Below are 19,611 nucleotides of genomic sequence, written 5' to 3' on the forward strand. Positions count from 1 at the left end.
AGCATGAGGAATCACTTCAAAGTTGTTATCACGAAGAAACTGTTGCGTAACGTTAGCTCGATGTGCAGGTGCGTTGTCTTGGTGAAACAGCACACGCGCAGCCCTTCCTGGACGTTTTTATTGCAGTGCAGAAAGGAATTTGTTCTTCAAAACATTTTTGTAGGATGCACCTGTTACCGTAGTGCCCTTTGGAACGCAATGGGTAAGGAATATGCCCTCGCTGTCCCAGAACATGGACATCATCATTTTTTCAGCACTGGCGGTTACCCGAAATTTTTTTGGTGGCGGTGAATTTGCGTGCTTCCATTGAGCTGACTGGCGCTTTGTTTCTGGATTGAAAAATGGCATCCACGTCTCGTCCATTGTCACAACCGACGAAAAGAAAGTCCCATTCATGCTGTCATTGCCCGTCAACATTGCTTGGCAACATGCCACACGGGCAGCCATGTGGTCGTCCGTCAGCATTCGTGTACCCATCTGGATGACACTTTTCGTATTTTCAGGTCGTCATGCAGGATTGTGTGCACAGAACCCACAGAAATGCCAACTCTGGAGGCGATCTGTTCAACAGTCATTCGGCGATCCCCCAAAACAATTCTCTCCACTTTCTCGATCATGTCATCAGACTGGCTTGTGTGAGCCCGAGGTTGTTTCGGTTTGTTGTCACACGATGTTCTGCCTTCATTAAACTGTCTCACCCACGAACGCACTTTCGACACATCCATAACTCCATAACCACATGTCTCCTTCAACTGTCGATGAATTTCAATTGGTTTCACACCACACAAATTCAGAAAACGAATGATTGCACGCTGTTCAAGTAAGGAAAACGTCGCCATTTTAAGTATTTAAAACAGTTCTCATTCTCGCTGCTGGTGGTAAAATTCCATCTGCCGTACGCTGCTGCCATCTCTGGGACGTATTGACAATGAACACGGCCTCATTTTAAAACAATGCACATGTTTCTATCTCTTTCCAGTCCAGAGAAAAAAAATCGGAGGCCTTAGAACTTGAATGCACCTCGTAGTTACATGTCCTGCTGACAGGCATAGTGAGAAAGACTACTAAGAATTTAACTTATAGTACAAAAAAGTCATTTTTTCTGAAGTAGAAAACACACACACACACACATTCACACAACCACAACTGAAACACACGCACCCCAGTGCCTGGAGACAGTGGCCATGTTTGTGTGTGTGTGTGTGTGTGTGTGTGTGTGTGTGTGTGTGTGTGTGTGTTATTGTGTGTGGTTTCTAATTGTATACATTTATGATTCCAGGATTATTTGAAATGAGTCGTGATATGGATGTTGGAGTGGCACTATACTCACGTAAGGTACTTATTAAAAGTAAGGCTGACAACATACTCCCAAAATGGCTACGTTTTGTAAAAGGTAAGATTACTCATTTGCTTATTCTCTTCTTTTTCATTTTCTGGTTAGGAACTTAAGAAGCAGACAGTTTTACTAATTAAAATTGAGGAAAAATGCAGTCTCACAGAATGCTGTTCCTGTGGCAGCAATATAAACCACCTTCATGTGGGTGACATGCTGCCATTAATGTCTATAAGGTTCAAAATGGTTCAGATGGCTCTGAGCACTATGGGACTTTACATTTTGGTCATCAGTCCCCTAGAACTTAGAACTACTTAAACCTAACTAACCTAAGGACATCACACAACACCCAGTCATCACGAGGCAGAGAAAATCCCTGACCCCGCCGGGAATCGAACCCGGGAACCCGGGCGTGGGAAGCGAGAACACTACCCCACGGCCACGAGCTGTGGACCTGTCTATAAGGAAGTACAAAAAATAATCCCATGTTAGAAGTAAAGACTGGGTTAAAATATTTTATAAATAAATGGTAGCTTTCATCTTCTGTGTGGCACTGTTACTGACATTCTTCCAAATTGAATAAAATTGTGAAGTTTTTCATTGTTGGTGGGATGTTACATTACGAAACCTTAATCACAGCTACAACCAAACTTTTGGTTGTACCTAGAAAGCGATCAAATCTCTGGTTTTTTTCTTTTCTTTCTTTTTTTTTCCTTTTTGTTTTTTAAATAGATCTTTCATCACAAGAAACAAAAATATAGTAAATGAGGAATAGATAAAGATGTTCAGGTGTTGGAAAGAAGGTAAAGTTTCATTTAGTATGCTAACTCTGACCTAGTGGAAATCTGTATGTGCATCTACATTTACACATACACCTCGCAAGTCATTGCCTAGTGCGAAGTGAAGGAAACATTTTTGCTAATACTAACAATTTTTTGTCCTGTTCCAATCATTTATTGAGCAAAGAATGTTTTCATGATCCTTCTACAAGGAATATGGTGGTGTCAGCAGAACTGTCTCGCAGTCTTTCTCTAAATTTATCCAACAGGATTTAATGAGACAATTGTTGACTTTCTTTCAAGAATCACCTTTCACCCTTTATTGCCTGATTTTCTCTCTCTCTCTCTCTCTCTCTCTCTCTCTCTCTCTCTCTCTCTCTCTCTCTTTTCTTCAGGAGGAAACCTGTTTCAGTGAAAAAAATATTAGGGTTAGTGTCTGTCACACAAAATACCATGTAATGGGTTGAATATAGAAATTTTAATTTTGATTTACTCAGTATTTTATATTTGTTGACATATGGCAACAAACTGAAAATATTGAGTAATCGTTAATCATTTAGTTGAAGAGACGTGGGAACATAATCTTTGCCATCATTAAGCCTCATTTTACATACATTAAAAATCTAACTAGATGTGATCTAAGTGACAGAAATATTTCACTCTTTCAGCTGCTTTTGCACGTGTTTATGTACATTCAACCTATGATTGATTTTCAGCTGTTTCTGCCAACATAATGATGCTAAACAAAGTCTAGCTTGATGGAGGCAGACTATGGCAACATCAAGCAATAAAGGGCATAGTTAGCAAAGTACATCTGATATACTCCTGTATGGTCTCTCACATTGCCAGTTGTCTGCATTTGCCTGTTTCCTGCCAACTCCAAATACTGAAGCATCACTCGAGAACTACTCACACAAGAGTCTTGCACGCAGGTCCCTTTATAGGCACACTGCATGTTTCTAGAATCCTCCCAAAAAATATGTCTTCCATTCAGTTTCACTACTCCAGATTTTATGTGATCGTTATATTTCATACTGCTTACTAGTATTAGCCCTAAATATATGTGCTTGCAGTTATACACATTTAAAGGAAATTTCTATTCATTACATGAAATGGGAAGTCTTTCTCCATTTGCTTAGCAATCATTCAACTGTGACACCTTTCTGTAGACAACAGAGAGAGAGAGAGAGAGAGAGAGAGAGAGAGAGAGAGAGAGAGAGAGAATAAGGTCTCTCAGGGTCTAGTGCCTTGTTTACTTTGAATAATCTTAATTTTTTTCAGTATTGGTAGTTTTTATTCCGATATCTATCATTTCTGATTGTGTTGTTGAGGCCAAGATACATACAGCAATATCCTCATCCATCAATACATTTTTAAATTCTTAATTCAGCATTTTAGCTCCCTGTCTGCTATCTTCAATTTCAACATCTGAGTGTTCCATGAAAGACTAGACAGATGGTTTTATACCCATTTATTGACTTTATAAGTGATCAGACCTTATTAGGATCATTTATGGACCTTTTGCGAGAATGTGACTTGAAATTATTGTAGGTTTCATGCACAACTGTTCTTGTGAATGCAAATATTGCCAGTAAGTTTCCCTGTCACTTCCCCTGCCGTCTCTTTTGTTGCAAGAGTATAGCACTGTCTGGTTTTTGCAGCATTCTCTGCATGGTGACATGAAACCAAGATATATCGTTGTCACCTTCTTTATATTTTCAGTGGTACATACTTATCTTGACTATGGGGTATGATGTCGATAGTCTGTTAGTTTGACACAGTAAAAATATTGTCTTAGGTATCTTGTTGACTTTATTGCTTTCAGTGACCATCATCCATTTATAGTAACTTGGTCAGTATCACCTCTCTCATTGGTAACACTGTTGAAAGTGCCGGATCTCTTCATAGCCAGAAAGTCTAAAAAATTTCTGTATTGTGAGGGCTGTCAGACAATTTGAGGAAGTTGTCTGACAAAGTTTCCAGTGTTACTTCACAAGAATATTTGCCCTAGCTACCAATAATGTATGTGTAGTTTTCCCAGCTGATACTGGGCAAATTAAAGTTAGCATTACCATATGTTTGGGTATTTCCAAATGATTGAGTTTAAGCTATAGTTGAATGACTGTGCAAACAATGTTTTCTGAATTTATTGGCCAGCAGATTTGTTTTATATTTTGCTAGACTGAATTATTGTGCATGTTGTTATACACCAATCCTTCTCCGGAGGGACCTAATTAATCTTCTTGATATATAAATGACAATATGTCATCTATTATTTCTGATATATGTTCCACATTGTAAACAACTCTCAGCCCCTAGTAAAATGTGGGGCCAGTTGCTTTATAGGAGTGTCGTGGGTTCTGGCACTTGGTTGTGAATGCTCCAAAATTTTAGCAACTAACATCTCAAGATTCACATTCTCTGCATTTTATAAATGATGTGTTATAGTAACTGGTTTATCCAATGCTGTTTTTTGTACTGCTCATCTCAGCATTTAATGTACATTTGACATTATACAACTTCAGAAATCTTTGCCCTGTGTCACAAGCTGAGGAGTCTGATCTCATCACAGAATCGACAAAGTTTCAGGTTTAGAACTTCACTAATCCCAACCAACAAATCTCAATCACTTCAAACTGACAGCTTCACTGAGGTCCTCAAATGAGCTATCTGTTTTCACCGTTTTCAGTAGGATGCAGGAAGAATAGAGAATGTCTCAGATCTCAGGTGGCAGACTTAGTCGATATAAACATCTACAACTGACTGCAACATGTGCTCTCAATCATACTTTCAGTTACTCTCAGAATGGCCTTTTCCACCTGGTGGATGCTTTCTCCGTGGATACACATAAAATACACATTAAATTTGTTTCCATCCTGTGCTATTTCTGATAGAGGAATCATCATGTGCTAAACATTTGAACTGCCTACAACGTAACGGCACTTTCTTTCCCCTTTGTAACTGCCTTGATTTTGTCAGAGAAGAGACAGCCGATTAAGCAAGAGACATGAGGCCCACAGTTTCTAATTGATTATCAGTGGAAAGCAATGTCTCAAACCTGTTTGTTAGAAGCATGGTACTAGCCATTTGACCATTTGCTGAGTGAAACCTTCCCAATGAAAATCCTCAGATCTGGGCATGACTTTGCAGTCGCCATCAAGTAACAACTTGGTCTGGATCAGGATTCATTATGGACTAGGTCTGTTACAGGAGCAGCTTGCAAACTCAGTGCCACATTTGTGAGTGATGGCAGCCATTATATCGCTTGCATCTGTCATAATTTTGCAGTGTCCCCATGAACCCAACATTGCCACCAGTGCATATTCCAGCCATGGACAGATAGCAGCTAACTCTTTCTGGATCCTGCAAAGGCCAGAATCCCTAGCTATATCCACTAACGAATGTAACTCCTCTAAAGAGGAAAAGATGTAAAGAAATTAAGTCAAAATCTTGCTGCATACTTCCGAATAGATGCATGTGGAAAACTAAAATAAATGCAAAGTACAACATTTAAACTGCATTTGGTGCTAGTATTTTTCCTAACTTGTGTTAGTGTCCCAATATCTTTGGTTGCTTACTGACAATCATTCTCCCATAAAATGTAAACTTTTGCAGTCAGAAAGGTCACAGTTAAGAAAATGTTCTGGGCTATTATGCTGTGGTTGAATGGATTTCACTTTTAAACCGAACATTTCGTCCCCATCTGCGGAGGACATCTTCAAGTGTGATTATAGCTACTTTGAATGTCCAGTTCACATTGTGGCTCATCTACATCTACATCTACATCTACATTGATACTCCGCAAGCCACCCAACGGTGTGTGGCGGAGGGCACTTTACGTGCCACTGTCATTACCTCCCTTTCCCGTTCCAGTCGCGTATGGCTCGCGGGAAGAACGACTGTCTGAAAGCCTCCGTGCGCGCTCTAATCTCTCTAATTTTACATTCGTGATCTCCTCGGGAAGTATAAGTAGGGGGAAGCAATATATCCGATACCTCATCCAGAAACGCACCCTCTCGAAACCTGGCGAGCAAGCTACACCGCGATGCAGAGCGCCTCTCTTGCAGAGTCTGCCACTTGAGCCTACTAAACACCTCCGTAACGCTATCACGGTTACCAAATAACCCAGTGACGAAACGCGCCGCTCTTCTCTGGATCTTCTCTATCCCCTCCGTCAACCCGATCTGGTACGGATCCCACACTGATGAGCAATACTCAAGTATAGGTCGAACGAGTGTTTTGTAAGCCACCTCCTTTGTTGATGGACTACATTTTCTAAGCACTCTCCCAATGAATCTCAACCTGGTACCCGCCTTACCAACAATCAGTTCTATATGATCATTCCACCTCAAATCGTTCCGTACGCATACTCCCAGATATTCCACAGAAGTAACTGCTACCAGTGTTTGCTCCGCTATCATATAATCATACAATAAAGGATCCTTCTTTCTATGTATTCGCAATACATTACATTTGTAATGAGGCGTGCCACTCTGTGCAGTTTGAAGGATTGCGCACCCCCAAGAAGAGCTTCTCACAGTGCAGTCAGTCACCTTCTGTTCTCTGTTACGACCACTTGTGTGCTGCTACTGACTACAGCAAAATTCTATTTCTGTGTGCTTCTGCACAGTGCCAAGATGTCATATGACTTGAATGCGCCATCGTGTGATATTGCTATCACCCCATGATGGAAGACTGGTACACATCTTCTTCAGCACCAGAATCCAGATGTCAATCAATGTCATGACCTCTTCCTCCCTACTGAAATTCCTGGAGTGTTTTATGATCTTTATGGTCACTCTGTATAACTTTCATGGTATCCGCTTGTGGCTGCCAGTGCTTGAGTCCTGTCAAAATTAATGTGGTTGTCTCCTGACTGCAAAGCATGTTCTGGCTGCACGGAACCAGAATTTTACTGTAGTCAGTACTGAGCCAGGGGATGAATTGGACATTCAAAGTAGCTACAATCCCCCCTGAAAATGTCCTCCACAGATGGGAAAGAAATGTTTGGTTTTAAGGTGAAATCCATTTGACCACACATAACAGCCCGGAATATTTTACTAAGTGTGATTCATTCTTCCTACACACCATTCACGCTCTTGAGTGGCTTGCAGAGTGTGATGTAGATACAGATGCACTATAGTGTGAGAGGTCAATTAGAAAGAAACTAAGCTGTGAAAATGGCATAGAAAGACAGAAGTAGTATGAAAAAGATGATTTGAGAGGGAAGGGACAAAATATGAGACAAAAGGGAAATCATATCAGGAAAAAGTCAAAATTGAGAATGTGCTGGCACAGTATTGCATCACAGCTGTAGGTTCTTGGACATCTTTGATTTTGTTGCTGTTGACAGTTTTTTTGTACCCACTTGTTTTTATTGACTGAATAATAATGGTCATGGAAATGTAAGATAGTGGTCAACACTTTCTAATTTGTTGTTAGATCATTTGTATACTGTTGGTGTCATCCTTTCTTTGGTTGGATGTGTTTTGCCAGCCTTACATTTGGCAATTTTTAGAATGAAGTTTCTGACATGTATAAGAGGAATGCATCAAGTAGGTACAAGTAGCTGTGCTGTAGCCAAAAGAACAATTGTCTTGGATGTTGCTTGGGCAGCTGAAGACTATTTGAGAGCTAGAACAATGATTCTCATCAGTACCAATTTAATTTCATGAGTGAAGAGATCAAATACCATTTGTAAAACACCTAAATAATAAATTCTGTATGTGATGATAAAGTGTAAAGAGATGAAATAATTTTTCTTTAGCTTGGTAGGTATCATGCAAATTTGCCAGGGCCCTGAGGTCATGAAAAATAAATGCTTGTACACATTCTTATCTGAGTAGTTTTTGGATACAGATATCGCTGATTCACATCTTGTTTGGTTTCATTCTGCTTTTCGAATTATGCACAAAATATTGATTGTAAGTTCTGTTACAGCATCCAGCTGAATATTAACAGAGGGTGGAAAAATCAAAGCAAAACAGAGACACAGTAGCTTAAAATCCTTATTCTTTTCAGGTGAGGCCTGAAAGTATTGCCCTTTCATGTCAGTTATTAAGTTATCGATGTTGTGGACACCTGTTAAATTAAATCACAGGAGTTTTCCACTTTCATATATCATTGCATTATCATTACAGCTTTCAAGTAATTTGTTAGAATTACAGAGTACTCATTTTAGAATACAGGTAGACATTTAAGTTGTGAAAATAATAATAAGTTTAATATTGATTTTCCACTCCCATCTGTAGGTGTTGTTGACTCTGAAGACATTCCTCTAAATCTTAGTCGAGAGCTTCTACAGAATAGTGCCCTAATAAGGTAAGAATGTAGCTGTTATTACATTAGTAATTTTATAAAAGCATGTATCTGTGAAGTAATATTACTTAGAAGTATATATCACATTGCATGCTGTTTTTTGGTACATTATCCATTAGAAATTAACACAGTTAATTGGTATTAAAGTAAAACTATTATGGTCATTCAAAATAATGTGTCATTCTGAAGCTAATGTCAATAATAGATCTGAACTTGCAGTCTTAAAACTTTTGGGATCTTGTGAACTAAGAAGGGAACAGGTTTCAGAAAGCGAAAATTTTATTCAAACTTCCACCTCGGTAGCACATTCAGTTTCTCTGCAAATGGCTTCAGTGTAGAATTTTTGAGGAAAAGCGGAGTTAATCCAAAGACGCCAACAGGGGAATGTTTCCAATCCCTCACTGTAATACAGATGATAAATCTCTCATGCTATGTGCAGGCACACTCTCTGCTCTTTCCCCTTTACACTCTCGTTTTCAAAGTACAATAGAGTGTCGATTATCCGAACGTCGGTCAACAGAACGACCGCTTAACCGAACTGTGTACTTGCTCGCACCTGTTACTCATCCCCCTCACTCCCAAACCAAGTTTCCCACAGTAGTTGCTGCACTGGGCCACCGCTGGCAGAACATTGCTTTTAATGGAGCCTTCACAAAGTGCTGCTGACCGGCCAAGCCGCCAGTCGCTGTGTTTCAACAATCAGCACACTTCTGTCCGCTTGGCACTGGCAGTAGGAGTAGCTGCAGTATCAGAGCTGTTCACAGCAACAGCTGCGCCAGCTTAGACTTGAGGCGTGCCACTCTGTGCAGTTTGAAGGATTGCGCACCCCCAAGAAGAGCTTCTCACAGTGCAGTCAGTCACCTTCTGTTCTCTGTTACGACCACTTGTGTGCTGCTGCGTGAAGAAGTGAACTTGACAATACAAAATGCTTAAATGTAAATGTGTTGTCCTTTCTATGAGGGACAAGTACGAGATTATTAAAAGGTTAGAAGAAGGTGAATCTGCAACCACTTTCTCCAATTTTTTGGCAAATGAACATGTACAGTTCGATTATCCGAACAAACCAGTTTTCCGAACACCCATGTCCCCCGATTACTTCGGATAATGGTCGCGCGCGCACACGCGCACACACACACACACACACACACACACACACACACACACACGCGCACACACACAACACTTCTGCAGCTGTCTTGACACTGTTTCCTAAGCACCTGCCTTGGCAGAGGTGTGTGAGGCGATTGTGAATGGATCATGGCAGTTGGGAAGAGGAAGATGTACAAAGGGTATGAGTTATTAGAAGATCTTGGAGAAGTTGGAGGGGATGGGTGAGGGGGAGGGAGGAAGGGGGGGGGGGGGGAGAGAGAGAGAGAGAGAGAGAGAGAGAGAGAGAGAGAGAGAGAGAGAAAGGGGCGCATAGATGAGACAGGATAGGAAAGAGTGAGGTCGAGGCCAAGGTTGGGGACTAGTGAGATTTAGGACAGAGGTATTGCAGTATCAGAGGAGATGCTGCATGGATATTTTCCACCAGTTGAATTGATGATAGGGGAATCTAATCAAATGTACATCATGTTCAATGAATGCGTGGTCAGGTTCATAGTTAGCCACTGTTTTTCTGTTGCTATTCACGAGAGTAGAGATTTGGTTACTTGCTGTACCCATATACAGTGCTGCACAGTAATTACAGCAAAATTCATGTATGGCATAATTTCTTTCAAATGTGGCTTTACAGTACTAGTGATGGATGTGATTGAATTTTAAAATGCTTGTTTTATATTGGATAATATGAGTGTTACTGGCCATCACAATGGCCATGGGACTGTTGATGTTCAGAGGAAACAACGAGGGAAATCCATTTCTGCACTAGCTGGACTGTAAAGCCTCTGGTGAGGTTATAAGAATATTTGGATAACTTGCACTTTACATTGTTGTCCAGTGCTCACAGTCTATCAAAATGAATGTACTGTTTCTGATATGGACAAGGGTTTTTATGGAGACACCAGAGACATGGGACTCAGCATTGAGGTAGATAGCTTGTTCAGTCAAGAAGGGCAAAGTGAAGAGGATTTGGGAGTAGTGCTGTGGTTCTGGAAGAACAAGCTGAGGCTGATCAGTCCTGGGGCTCACATTGTGAAGGCATAGTCAGTTAATCTGAATCAGACAAGGTGTTTATGGTGTTGGGTAGATAAGGAAGATCCATTCAGCTGACCCATAAGGAGATTGGCATAGGAAGATGTCAGTCTACAATAACAAGAGCACTGCATGTGGAAGACAAAGTTTCAGGCTTGAGTTCTAATGTGGTACACAATTTTAATCTGACAGTAAATTTCTAAAAAGTGCACACTCCAGTACAGAGTGAAAGATTAATTCTGGATATTGATGTTTCTGAACTGCTCAACTTGCCAAGCTGTTAAAAAAATATTTTAGCAAGCCTTGAACAATGGGCTCAGAAACATTGAAACACTCTTAGCCAGTGTGGTTTTGTTAAGGGTAGCACCATCAGTGCAATCCATGCAACATGGCTATTAATGCAAAAGCATAAGGTGAAATAGAAGTGTATACACATGACATTTCCAAACACAGTAAAAGCAATCAACTGAGTCTGCATGACCTCATTAGACAAGCTGTTTGTTATCATGAAATCCCAGAGACCTCTGTGAGTTAGGTACAGACTCTTTATCACAAAGCCACTAGTGTGACCCAGGCCCATTTGGAATTTTTCCACCATCTGATATCGTTGTTGGTGTTCATCAGGGCTATGCCGTATTACCACTTTCTTTACATGCATACAGCAATGGTTGACATACAGACACCACACACCTAGATACTTCTTTACATGGATCATACAATCCTAACACAAGAAACATCCCTGTATTCAAAAATCAGGTACAGATTTGGACGGACAGACTGGCTGAGAATGAGTTGACCTCAGTATCAAGAAGACTGAATATGTGGAACATGGTCACTAAACCAGTGGCACTGCAGTAATTGGTTATCAAGTCCAGCCAAAGACCATACATTTTAAACACCTGCCAGACTGTGATGCCACTTCTGATAACTGGATGACAGTAAATGTAGCTTGGCATAAAATGCAGACAAGTTACCTGAGTCCTTTGTGATGAAAATGTTCTGCAAAATATCAAGACAAAAATTTACATTGCCACAATATTCACAGCACCCATTTTTGGTGCAGAATACTGCCCAGTGAGGAAAACTATGTGAAGTCATCATCATATGATAAAGTTGAATATGCACTGAAGGACTCGCGGACTGACTTGATATGACCAAGTAAGAAATGATAATTTCCAGTTTTAAGAAATGAGAATATTTGAAAGAGAATTTCCATTGTTCCAATTGTGGATAAAGTAAAGGATGCTCGCCTTTGCTGGTATGGACAGGTAATGAAAAACAATCTTCAGTCTGACCCAGCTGGTTTACAATTGTATGAAAACTGACAAACCAGTGGTCTTAACAACATTAAGCCTGATGTGCAGGATGTTGCTTTTAACTCTGACCTGAACGTGTCAACAACAGAGTAAAATTTAGAAAATATAGTAAAGCAGCATATTAAATATGTGTAGAATAAATAGTAAGAAAATGAGACTGATATTTGTGGGGGTGATCTGTGTTTTATTTTATTTTTTTCTCTCAGCTGCCTTGTGTGTTAACAGTATTTATTCCCAAAATAGTGGTTAGAAAGTATTCTTCTGCATGCAACTTTTTCTGTTGTAAGAGATTTGGACTTGTTTTAGATACTACAAGATTGAAATGATTTGAAGTAGTCCATGAAACATTTGAGAAATTTTGTGCAGAATTTTTTTCTCCCAGGAGGTACATGTCTTCTTGATAATCCTTTTATGTATCTGACTGCTTCACACAGTTTTATTTTGCAGGAAACTACGTACTGTTCTGGTAAATCGTATCCTCCGCTTTTTGCATGACCGTTCCACAAAAGATGTTGAAAAGTTTGATGCCTTCTACAAAGACTATGGTCTATTTCTGAAGGAAGGTATTGTCAGCAGTGAGGAACAGCTTCAAAAGGTTTGTATTTTGAGGAATTTCTGAATGGGCAGGGTCAGACAGAAATTATGGAGACTCTATAAGCAAATTTGTTGGTAAATTACACTATATGCATTACTTTGTTCATTTGCAAAGCAGACTAACACAAAAATATGTCCAGTAAAATATTAACCTGCAGCTGTGACAAAGACATATTGCATCATAACAAAATGTTATGATGTGCATTTGACAGTGTGTGTGGTTTTTGCATCTTCTTATGTAAACACCTTTTCTTTATAGTAGTCATATAAGCAGGTTCTTCCTCTCACAAAAGTGGAAAATAAAGGAACCATGAACCTGTTTTGAGTGGCCCACACATCAGTTTGCATCTTGGTTGCTAGCACGAGTAACCTACCAATATGCATTTGTTCCACATTAAATTTTAATTTTTGCTACTACATATTGCATTGTCTTCTCAAAAGAAAACTTTCCATTATTTCAAATTAATCTTTGTTACTTAGAAGAGAAAATATAAGGAGAGTTTAGAAACATTAGAAAACTTGTACATACAGACCAGTAATTTAAATCTGATCATGTCACAGCAAAATGGTAATGGAACATGTTAAACATCTTGCACCCAGTCAATTCCCTTAACCTCTTAGTAGTTCCTAACATGCACCTTTCCATCTTTCACTTCATAGCTATCAGTTTTTGAACGGTTTTTGGATTAAAGGTTCATGTCATGCTGCCATAAGTAAAACTTATGCATATTTTAATCAGTATATTAGCAATCATACTGGTTGTAAATTTTTCATTGCAGAAACATGGAAACCTCATTTTGAAAACCCTACTTAATTTACCAAAATAATGCCTGGCCATTTTTCACTCTTTATGCTTATTTCTCCTGCAGCCACCCAGTGATCTTCAACTGCCATAACTGCAAAAGCTTGTGGCGTCGATAGGTCATCATTTTGACCATAGACAACCTTAATCTTTGGGACTCAGGTCACTCATCCAAGCCGCCATGTTTATTCCATCTGTTCTTATACCTTGTACTGTGTGCACATGTATGGTAATTGTCGAAATATATGTATGTGCAGATATTAGTGGGGACAGTTTATTCCATATGCTGCTATTTGTATCCTGTTCCCATATTTGTGACCTCGAAGTTTCTATGTCTTCCACAACTTCCGCGCTGGGTGTTGTAAATAAACAGGTTATGCGCATGCCGCCATGGCCATCTCACCCAATGCTTTGTTCGAAGATTTGGAAGCCCAACTACGACCACTGAGCCCCTTCAATCCTTCGCCAATGGCCGGCTCTCCATTACTCCATAGTGATTCGCAATCTCCAACCATGTTAACTTCAAACTTTGTTGTTCTACAATGGTCGAGTTCTACACCGTTAACTCAGACAATGGACTCGGATTTCATGTCACCAGACTGTGCTCGCCAAAATGTGAAGTGGATAATATTCAGAACTATGTACCTACCGATCGGTCGTATAATGTTCAAAGCGATCTACATTCGCACATGTACTTTGACTCTCAATGGGCCACAACAACAGTTACTGTCGTGCCGTGTGCAATGCCGCCATTTGTGCAAAACGCACCCGACCACTATCAATCGCGACCTGTTATGGTTTTTCCTCATTTGCAGACTAACGATGGACATTTTCATGTGCAGAATTCTCCTTGCTCACTCCAAAGACCTGTTGCTCAACTTTTCGACTGCGTGGGTTTAAATACATCTTTCGGCATTTCACCTTCCAGGGGCGTCTTACCACACCGCAGTGATCTTCCACAAGTTCCACCGGTAATTTATAGTCCGTCCCCCACGGGGCATGTTTTCAATGTGTGCAGAGAACTTACACTTCTGTCACACGAGTTACCAACCCCCTCTCCCACTCGCAGGATGCCCTGGTTCAGACAGCTCAGCTGCTCGCCTGTCCCACAGCTCGGTCTGTGTCTGCCCTGCTGACCTTCTGCATTATTTCCAAGGTGGGTAAATTCAAATTGGTACCTGTAACCTATGGTCCAGTTTCCGGGACCCCTACACGTATTGCGCAACCACTCGTTCCCACGGTACCGACCATGCCAGCTGCGTCATGTTTTCACGACACGTCAAAGTCAGTGGAACCTGCTGCTGCTACGGATGTTCTTGCCAGTAACACATCCACGCCAACTGCGCCAGCTGGCTGTACGGCCTCTCCTGCCACAGACCAGCTGGTTTTCCAAGGGACACCGAAGCCACTTGACATTTCGTCATGGCTTGTTTTCCTAGTCGACACTGGTGCTGACGTGTCCATCATACCTACATCTTTAGCTCCCCCCGACTTTTCACTGACGAAGTCACTTTTATGAGCTGTCATCGCATCAGTGTTACAAACCTCAGCCCTGTCAAAGTTACGGTGTACCTATCTCCTTCTCTGTGTTTCCCATGGACTTTCTACATTGCTGACATCGATGTACCAATTCTCGGCATGGATTTTTTGTTCCATTACAAACTCTCTCCGAACGTAGTTCAGGGCTCAGTGCTACATCATCCCACTAACACTCAGATACTGTGCTCCCACACTTATTTTCCAGTTCTGCTTCTCTCGTGACATGTGAGTTGGTACACAAGTGCTCCATCCTCGCGGGCAACATTGTGACCTGCGTCACTAACCTACTGTCAGAACACGACTCGGCAGCTGCCCCGCATGTTGATAAACATTCCCCCTCTCTTGCGCACCAGCCACGTGACTCGGCAGCCATCGGTGTTCCACATGCAACGCCAACGCTGCACTCGCCCGCGCCAGGTACCAAGTGCAAGGGTGACAGCAGACAGTTGCCCCGCATTCTGACCCGATCCGCACTGCACGTGCAGACGCCCTCTCCAAACAAGCGCACGCCATGCTCACGTACTAGACATGTGATTTTCATGCTCCCTTTTCCCACTTGCACAAACGTCTATGCCTTGTTGCGCCCTACCCATCCAAAAACTTCGCGTCAGGACATTGATCAGTCTGGTGTGCAGTTCTCAGTTTCTTCCGTCACTGACGGAATGACACACAAGATGGTTACCACTGCCGGCCCTCCTATTAGGCACAAGGTTAGTTGCCTCAACCCTATTAAGTTGCGCGCAGCCCGGCAGCAAATTAACGAACTTTTGGAAACAGGTATGCTGCAACCGTCAGACAGCAATTGGTCTTCACCGATCTGCCTTGTCCTCAAACATGATGGCTCTTTCTGAATGTGCGGCAACTACAGATGTTTAAACACTGGTACTGTCATGGACAATTACCGCGTGCCTGACATAAATGATTTCACTCATGTGTTATCGGGTGCTACAATCTTCAGTGTCATTGATTGTAAACGCGCCTACCACCAGATTCATATAACGCCGGCTGACGTCCCTAAAACAGCTATTATGACACTGCTTGGTTTGTTCCAATACAACTTCATGCCATTCGACCTAAAAACCACGGCACAAATGTGGCAGCGTTTCATTGACTCCATTTTACGACAGTTTACTCATTTTCAGCAAATCAGCTGAGGAACATGAAAATCATTTATCCATGGTCCTCCAGACCTTGAACTCCAATGGCGTCGAGGTCAACAAAGGAAAATTGCAGTTGCGTCAGCCTTCCATCACTTTCTTGGTTTACACTGTCTCCACCGATGGAATACAGCCTCCCAAATCTCACATTCGTGCCATCACTTCACTGCCGCCCCCGGCTACTTACAAAGAACTCTTGACGTTTCCTGGGCACAATAAATTACTACTGTCGTCACCTGCCTTCTGCCGCCACCGTGCAGGCCCCGCTGACAGACTCACTGTCGGGTAAACAGACTTCAGGACTCAAACCTGTTCGCTGGACTGCACCTATGCTGGAGGCTTCCAATGCATTAAAGGCTTCTTTAGCTCCCTCTGTGACACTCGCCGACCTCGACCCCTCAGCCGAGTTGTTCATCACTATGGACACCAGTGACATCGCAGTGGGAGCATTACTACAGCAACGCAAGGCAGACACGGTTTCCCCTCTTCATTTCTTCTCTAAAAAACTATCAGCAGCTCAGAAGAAATACTCCGCTTTTGATAGAGAACTCCTTGCGGTCTACAAGGCCATCAAACACTTCCGTCCCGCCGCGGAGGGTTGCTCGTTCTTCATCCTCACGGATCACAAACCACTTGCAGCAGATGCTTTCTGCAACCCCCCACCCCCTTCCCCTGAGGACCCACCCCTCGGCGTTTCTGTCACTTTGATCTAGTCTCCCAATTCACAACTGACATTCGCAACGTCAAAGGCATGGACAACATCACCACAGATTTTTTTCTGCGGATCGATACTATTTCATGCATCATTGACTTATCCAACCTGGCCGCCCTACAAGCCTCCGACGAGGAATCTCAAGCTCTCCTCATGGACCCTCAAACTCCCTTGTGTTTACTAAAGCTAAATTCCCCAGCATTGTGGACGAGGTGTGGTGCGACTCTCCTACCGGTACCTTACACCTGTTACTCCCACCTCCCCCACGCCTGCATCCACCTATCAGCCACTCCCCACCGGACACTTATGTGCCAACTGGTCTCAACACTTGCTCCCATGTAATGCTGAGAGACGATTCAGTCCGACAACCTCTGCAACCACCTTATCTTGGCCCCTTTAAAGTCCTCTGGTGGGGCGATTCAACTTTCAAAATCATGTCAAAGACAGTCTGCAAATTGTTTCGTTACACTGACTCAAACCAGCATTCGTGAATCCCAATATTCCTCTGCTGGCTTAGTGTGCTTCTCCTAATAACTCTCCCGCCAGTCTACCTCCGACAATGTTTCTCCTCGGGCCACCACACGGTCTTTTTCACCCGACGCCTCTTCATCGCCTTCGTGGGTTTCTCAGACACGTCACCCTCCACCCCCATGTGCGCGTTTCGCTGCTACCTCATCGACTACAGAAACACCCTGTCCCATAGTCACCCTGCTCTGCAACGCACCCCCACACCACGTGGATGACATTTCAGTTGCCACTCTTGATGGCTGAGTTCTCATTCTACTCACAGACACAGTGGCCCCACCACCCACCGACAAGTTAAACGTCAGTGTTGTGCATTGCCTCACCCTTCCTCGTGAGTGTGACCTGATGACAGTTCGCACCTTCATCTCACCAGACGGCTCGATTAGCATCCGGGCTTGCCTCACCTACACCCCACCATCCACCGTTCAACCCGCCTGCTCTCAGGCTGGCCACCGCATCGTCTGTCCTCAGTGGCTAACGACTTCAAGGTGGACCTGCCTCCTGTACCGTGCCCCGGTCGAGGTGGAGGTCCCAGTCATCTGTCTACCATCTCGTATGACCACCAACAGTGTTGATGCCCACATGGTCTTCCCTCAAGACTCACATGTACTCCGTACTGTGGGGGGGCGGGGGGGTCTGTGTGGTGTCGATAGGCCACATCGACCATAGATAACATTTGAGCCGCCATGTTAATTCAATCTGTTCTTATACTTAGTACTGTGTGCACGTGTATGATAATTGTCAAGGTATATGTATGTACAGATATTAGTTGGTACAGTTTATTCCGTATACCACTATTCGTATCCTGTTCCCATAAGCTCATCAGCTGTTTCTCCGACTTCATTGTTAATTTTTACTATTTTCTTTTCCTTCTGTTGGATGTACTTTTAGTTTTATAGTAATTAAGTTTTAAGATTATTTTCAGATTTGCTCTATTAAGATTTTCCATTCATGTTTGAGTTTATGTACAAGAGGAACACAGTACACTTTGATCGGCAAGAATAGAGATATTTCATAAATGGTTGCTTAAAACACATTCCTTCTTCTTTTTAATAGTTTCCGGATCCAAGACTTTCCCAAGGGCTGCTAAGAACAGTTTTCATGATGTGTAAGTTCCTTGACTTACTCTTCCTTTTCTTAAAATGTCAAATTTCTGACAATCGCAGTGAAATTTAATGAAAGTTTTGCATATGTTAATCAGTATTTTAGCATACACGGAATCAGTGCCTAATTTCTAAAAGGCTGCTAATATGGATTTTGTGTAAACGGAGTGAAAAACATGTTTGACATTTTAATATTACTGTTAAACACTGCATTCAGTCGGGAGAATCAATCGTGTGGACAATTTGTTCCTTTTACGAAAGATTGCGAATTCCAGATGTGTACGAAGCCTTTTTGGACGATTTAATACAGACTCAGTGATTGCAGGCTCTCTTCGACACAGCTGAAACTTCCCCACTAATTACAGGGCCAACGTGATCATCAAATGATTCAGAAAAAACTCATTCGTTCATTCACTCCAGAACAAAAAAAGTCACAAACCGTATTTATGAAGGAAATTGTGCATTAAATCCATCTCCATTACATGTCCAGATCTCCGGTGATTCCACTGCTTAATTATTTTCCGTTTACAGTCTCTTTCTCTTCAAACAAACCGCTAGCGGCACAAATGTTAACTGGCTCGCTTTAGCGAGAAGAAAAGCGGAATATGTATCCCTCAGAAACTCGTCAATCCCTCAACTGATACTCCAGAAACTATCCTCGTTACCCCTCTAACAATCATGGAGAATGCATATATGCATCTCTGTTATTTCAAAGAATAAACGCACTAGAAAATACTTTGGCATCGTCGAGCTGTCGCCGCATATGTTACGAGAAAATCAGATCAGATACTTTTCCAAAGTGAATGAATGTGGATGGATTGATTGACAATGATTAATTGGTGCGTGGTAGAGGGTATTTTCTGTGGGGACATTACAATGCCCCTCGCAGCGAGCGAAGTTTGTGAGCCTAATTTTGATTTACCAAACACACTTCGCGAGCTATCTATTAGTGTGGGTAACCCGGAAGTGATGAGTGTCAGTCCTCCAACTGAAAAAAATTAGTTATGTTTAAGACAGACGAAGAAAAGAAACATTGAAAACAGAAGAAATGAAAAGACAGGTACCGCGGCTGTATTGCTTTTACGTGCATCAAGGTGTTATGTTTGCTGTGCACAACCAAGGAAGATGATCTTTCATGAAACTGTTATCAGGGTCTACCCATTCGGGAACTTTCTTAAGCAGGGAAACCTTGGAAAACCTCTTAAGCCTAGACCCCCAGCCTACGGTACATAGAAGATAGGAAAGCCTACAGAAGAGAAAAAATAATTTTGAAATTGATCTCTAAAGGAAAGATAGGGAT

General features: G+C 42.0%; 1 protein-coding gene across 1 annotated transcript in view; it reads left to right on the forward strand.

Annotated features, from left to right (window-relative positions):
- The window catches only part of LOC124621795 (heat shock protein 75 kDa, mitochondrial), a 351,802-nt gene that overhangs the window by 307,259 nt on the left and 24,932 nt on the right, over positions 1-19,611 (forward strand). Inside the window, exons 10-12 of the mRNA XM_047147227.1 lie at positions 1,280-1,393; positions 8,364-8,433; positions 12,327-12,474. Coding sequence (XP_047003183.1) covers positions 1,280-1,393; positions 8,364-8,433; positions 12,327-12,474 — 332 coding nt within the window. The remainder of the gene's footprint in view (positions 1-1,279; positions 1,394-8,363; positions 8,434-12,326; positions 12,475-19,611) is intronic.

This window comes from Schistocerca americana, chromosome 7, assembly GCF_021461395.2.
Source record: "Schistocerca americana isolate TAMUIC-IGC-003095 chromosome 7, iqSchAmer2.1, whole genome shotgun sequence".
NCBI lineage: Eukaryota > Metazoa > Arthropoda > Insecta > Orthoptera > Acrididae > Schistocerca > Schistocerca americana.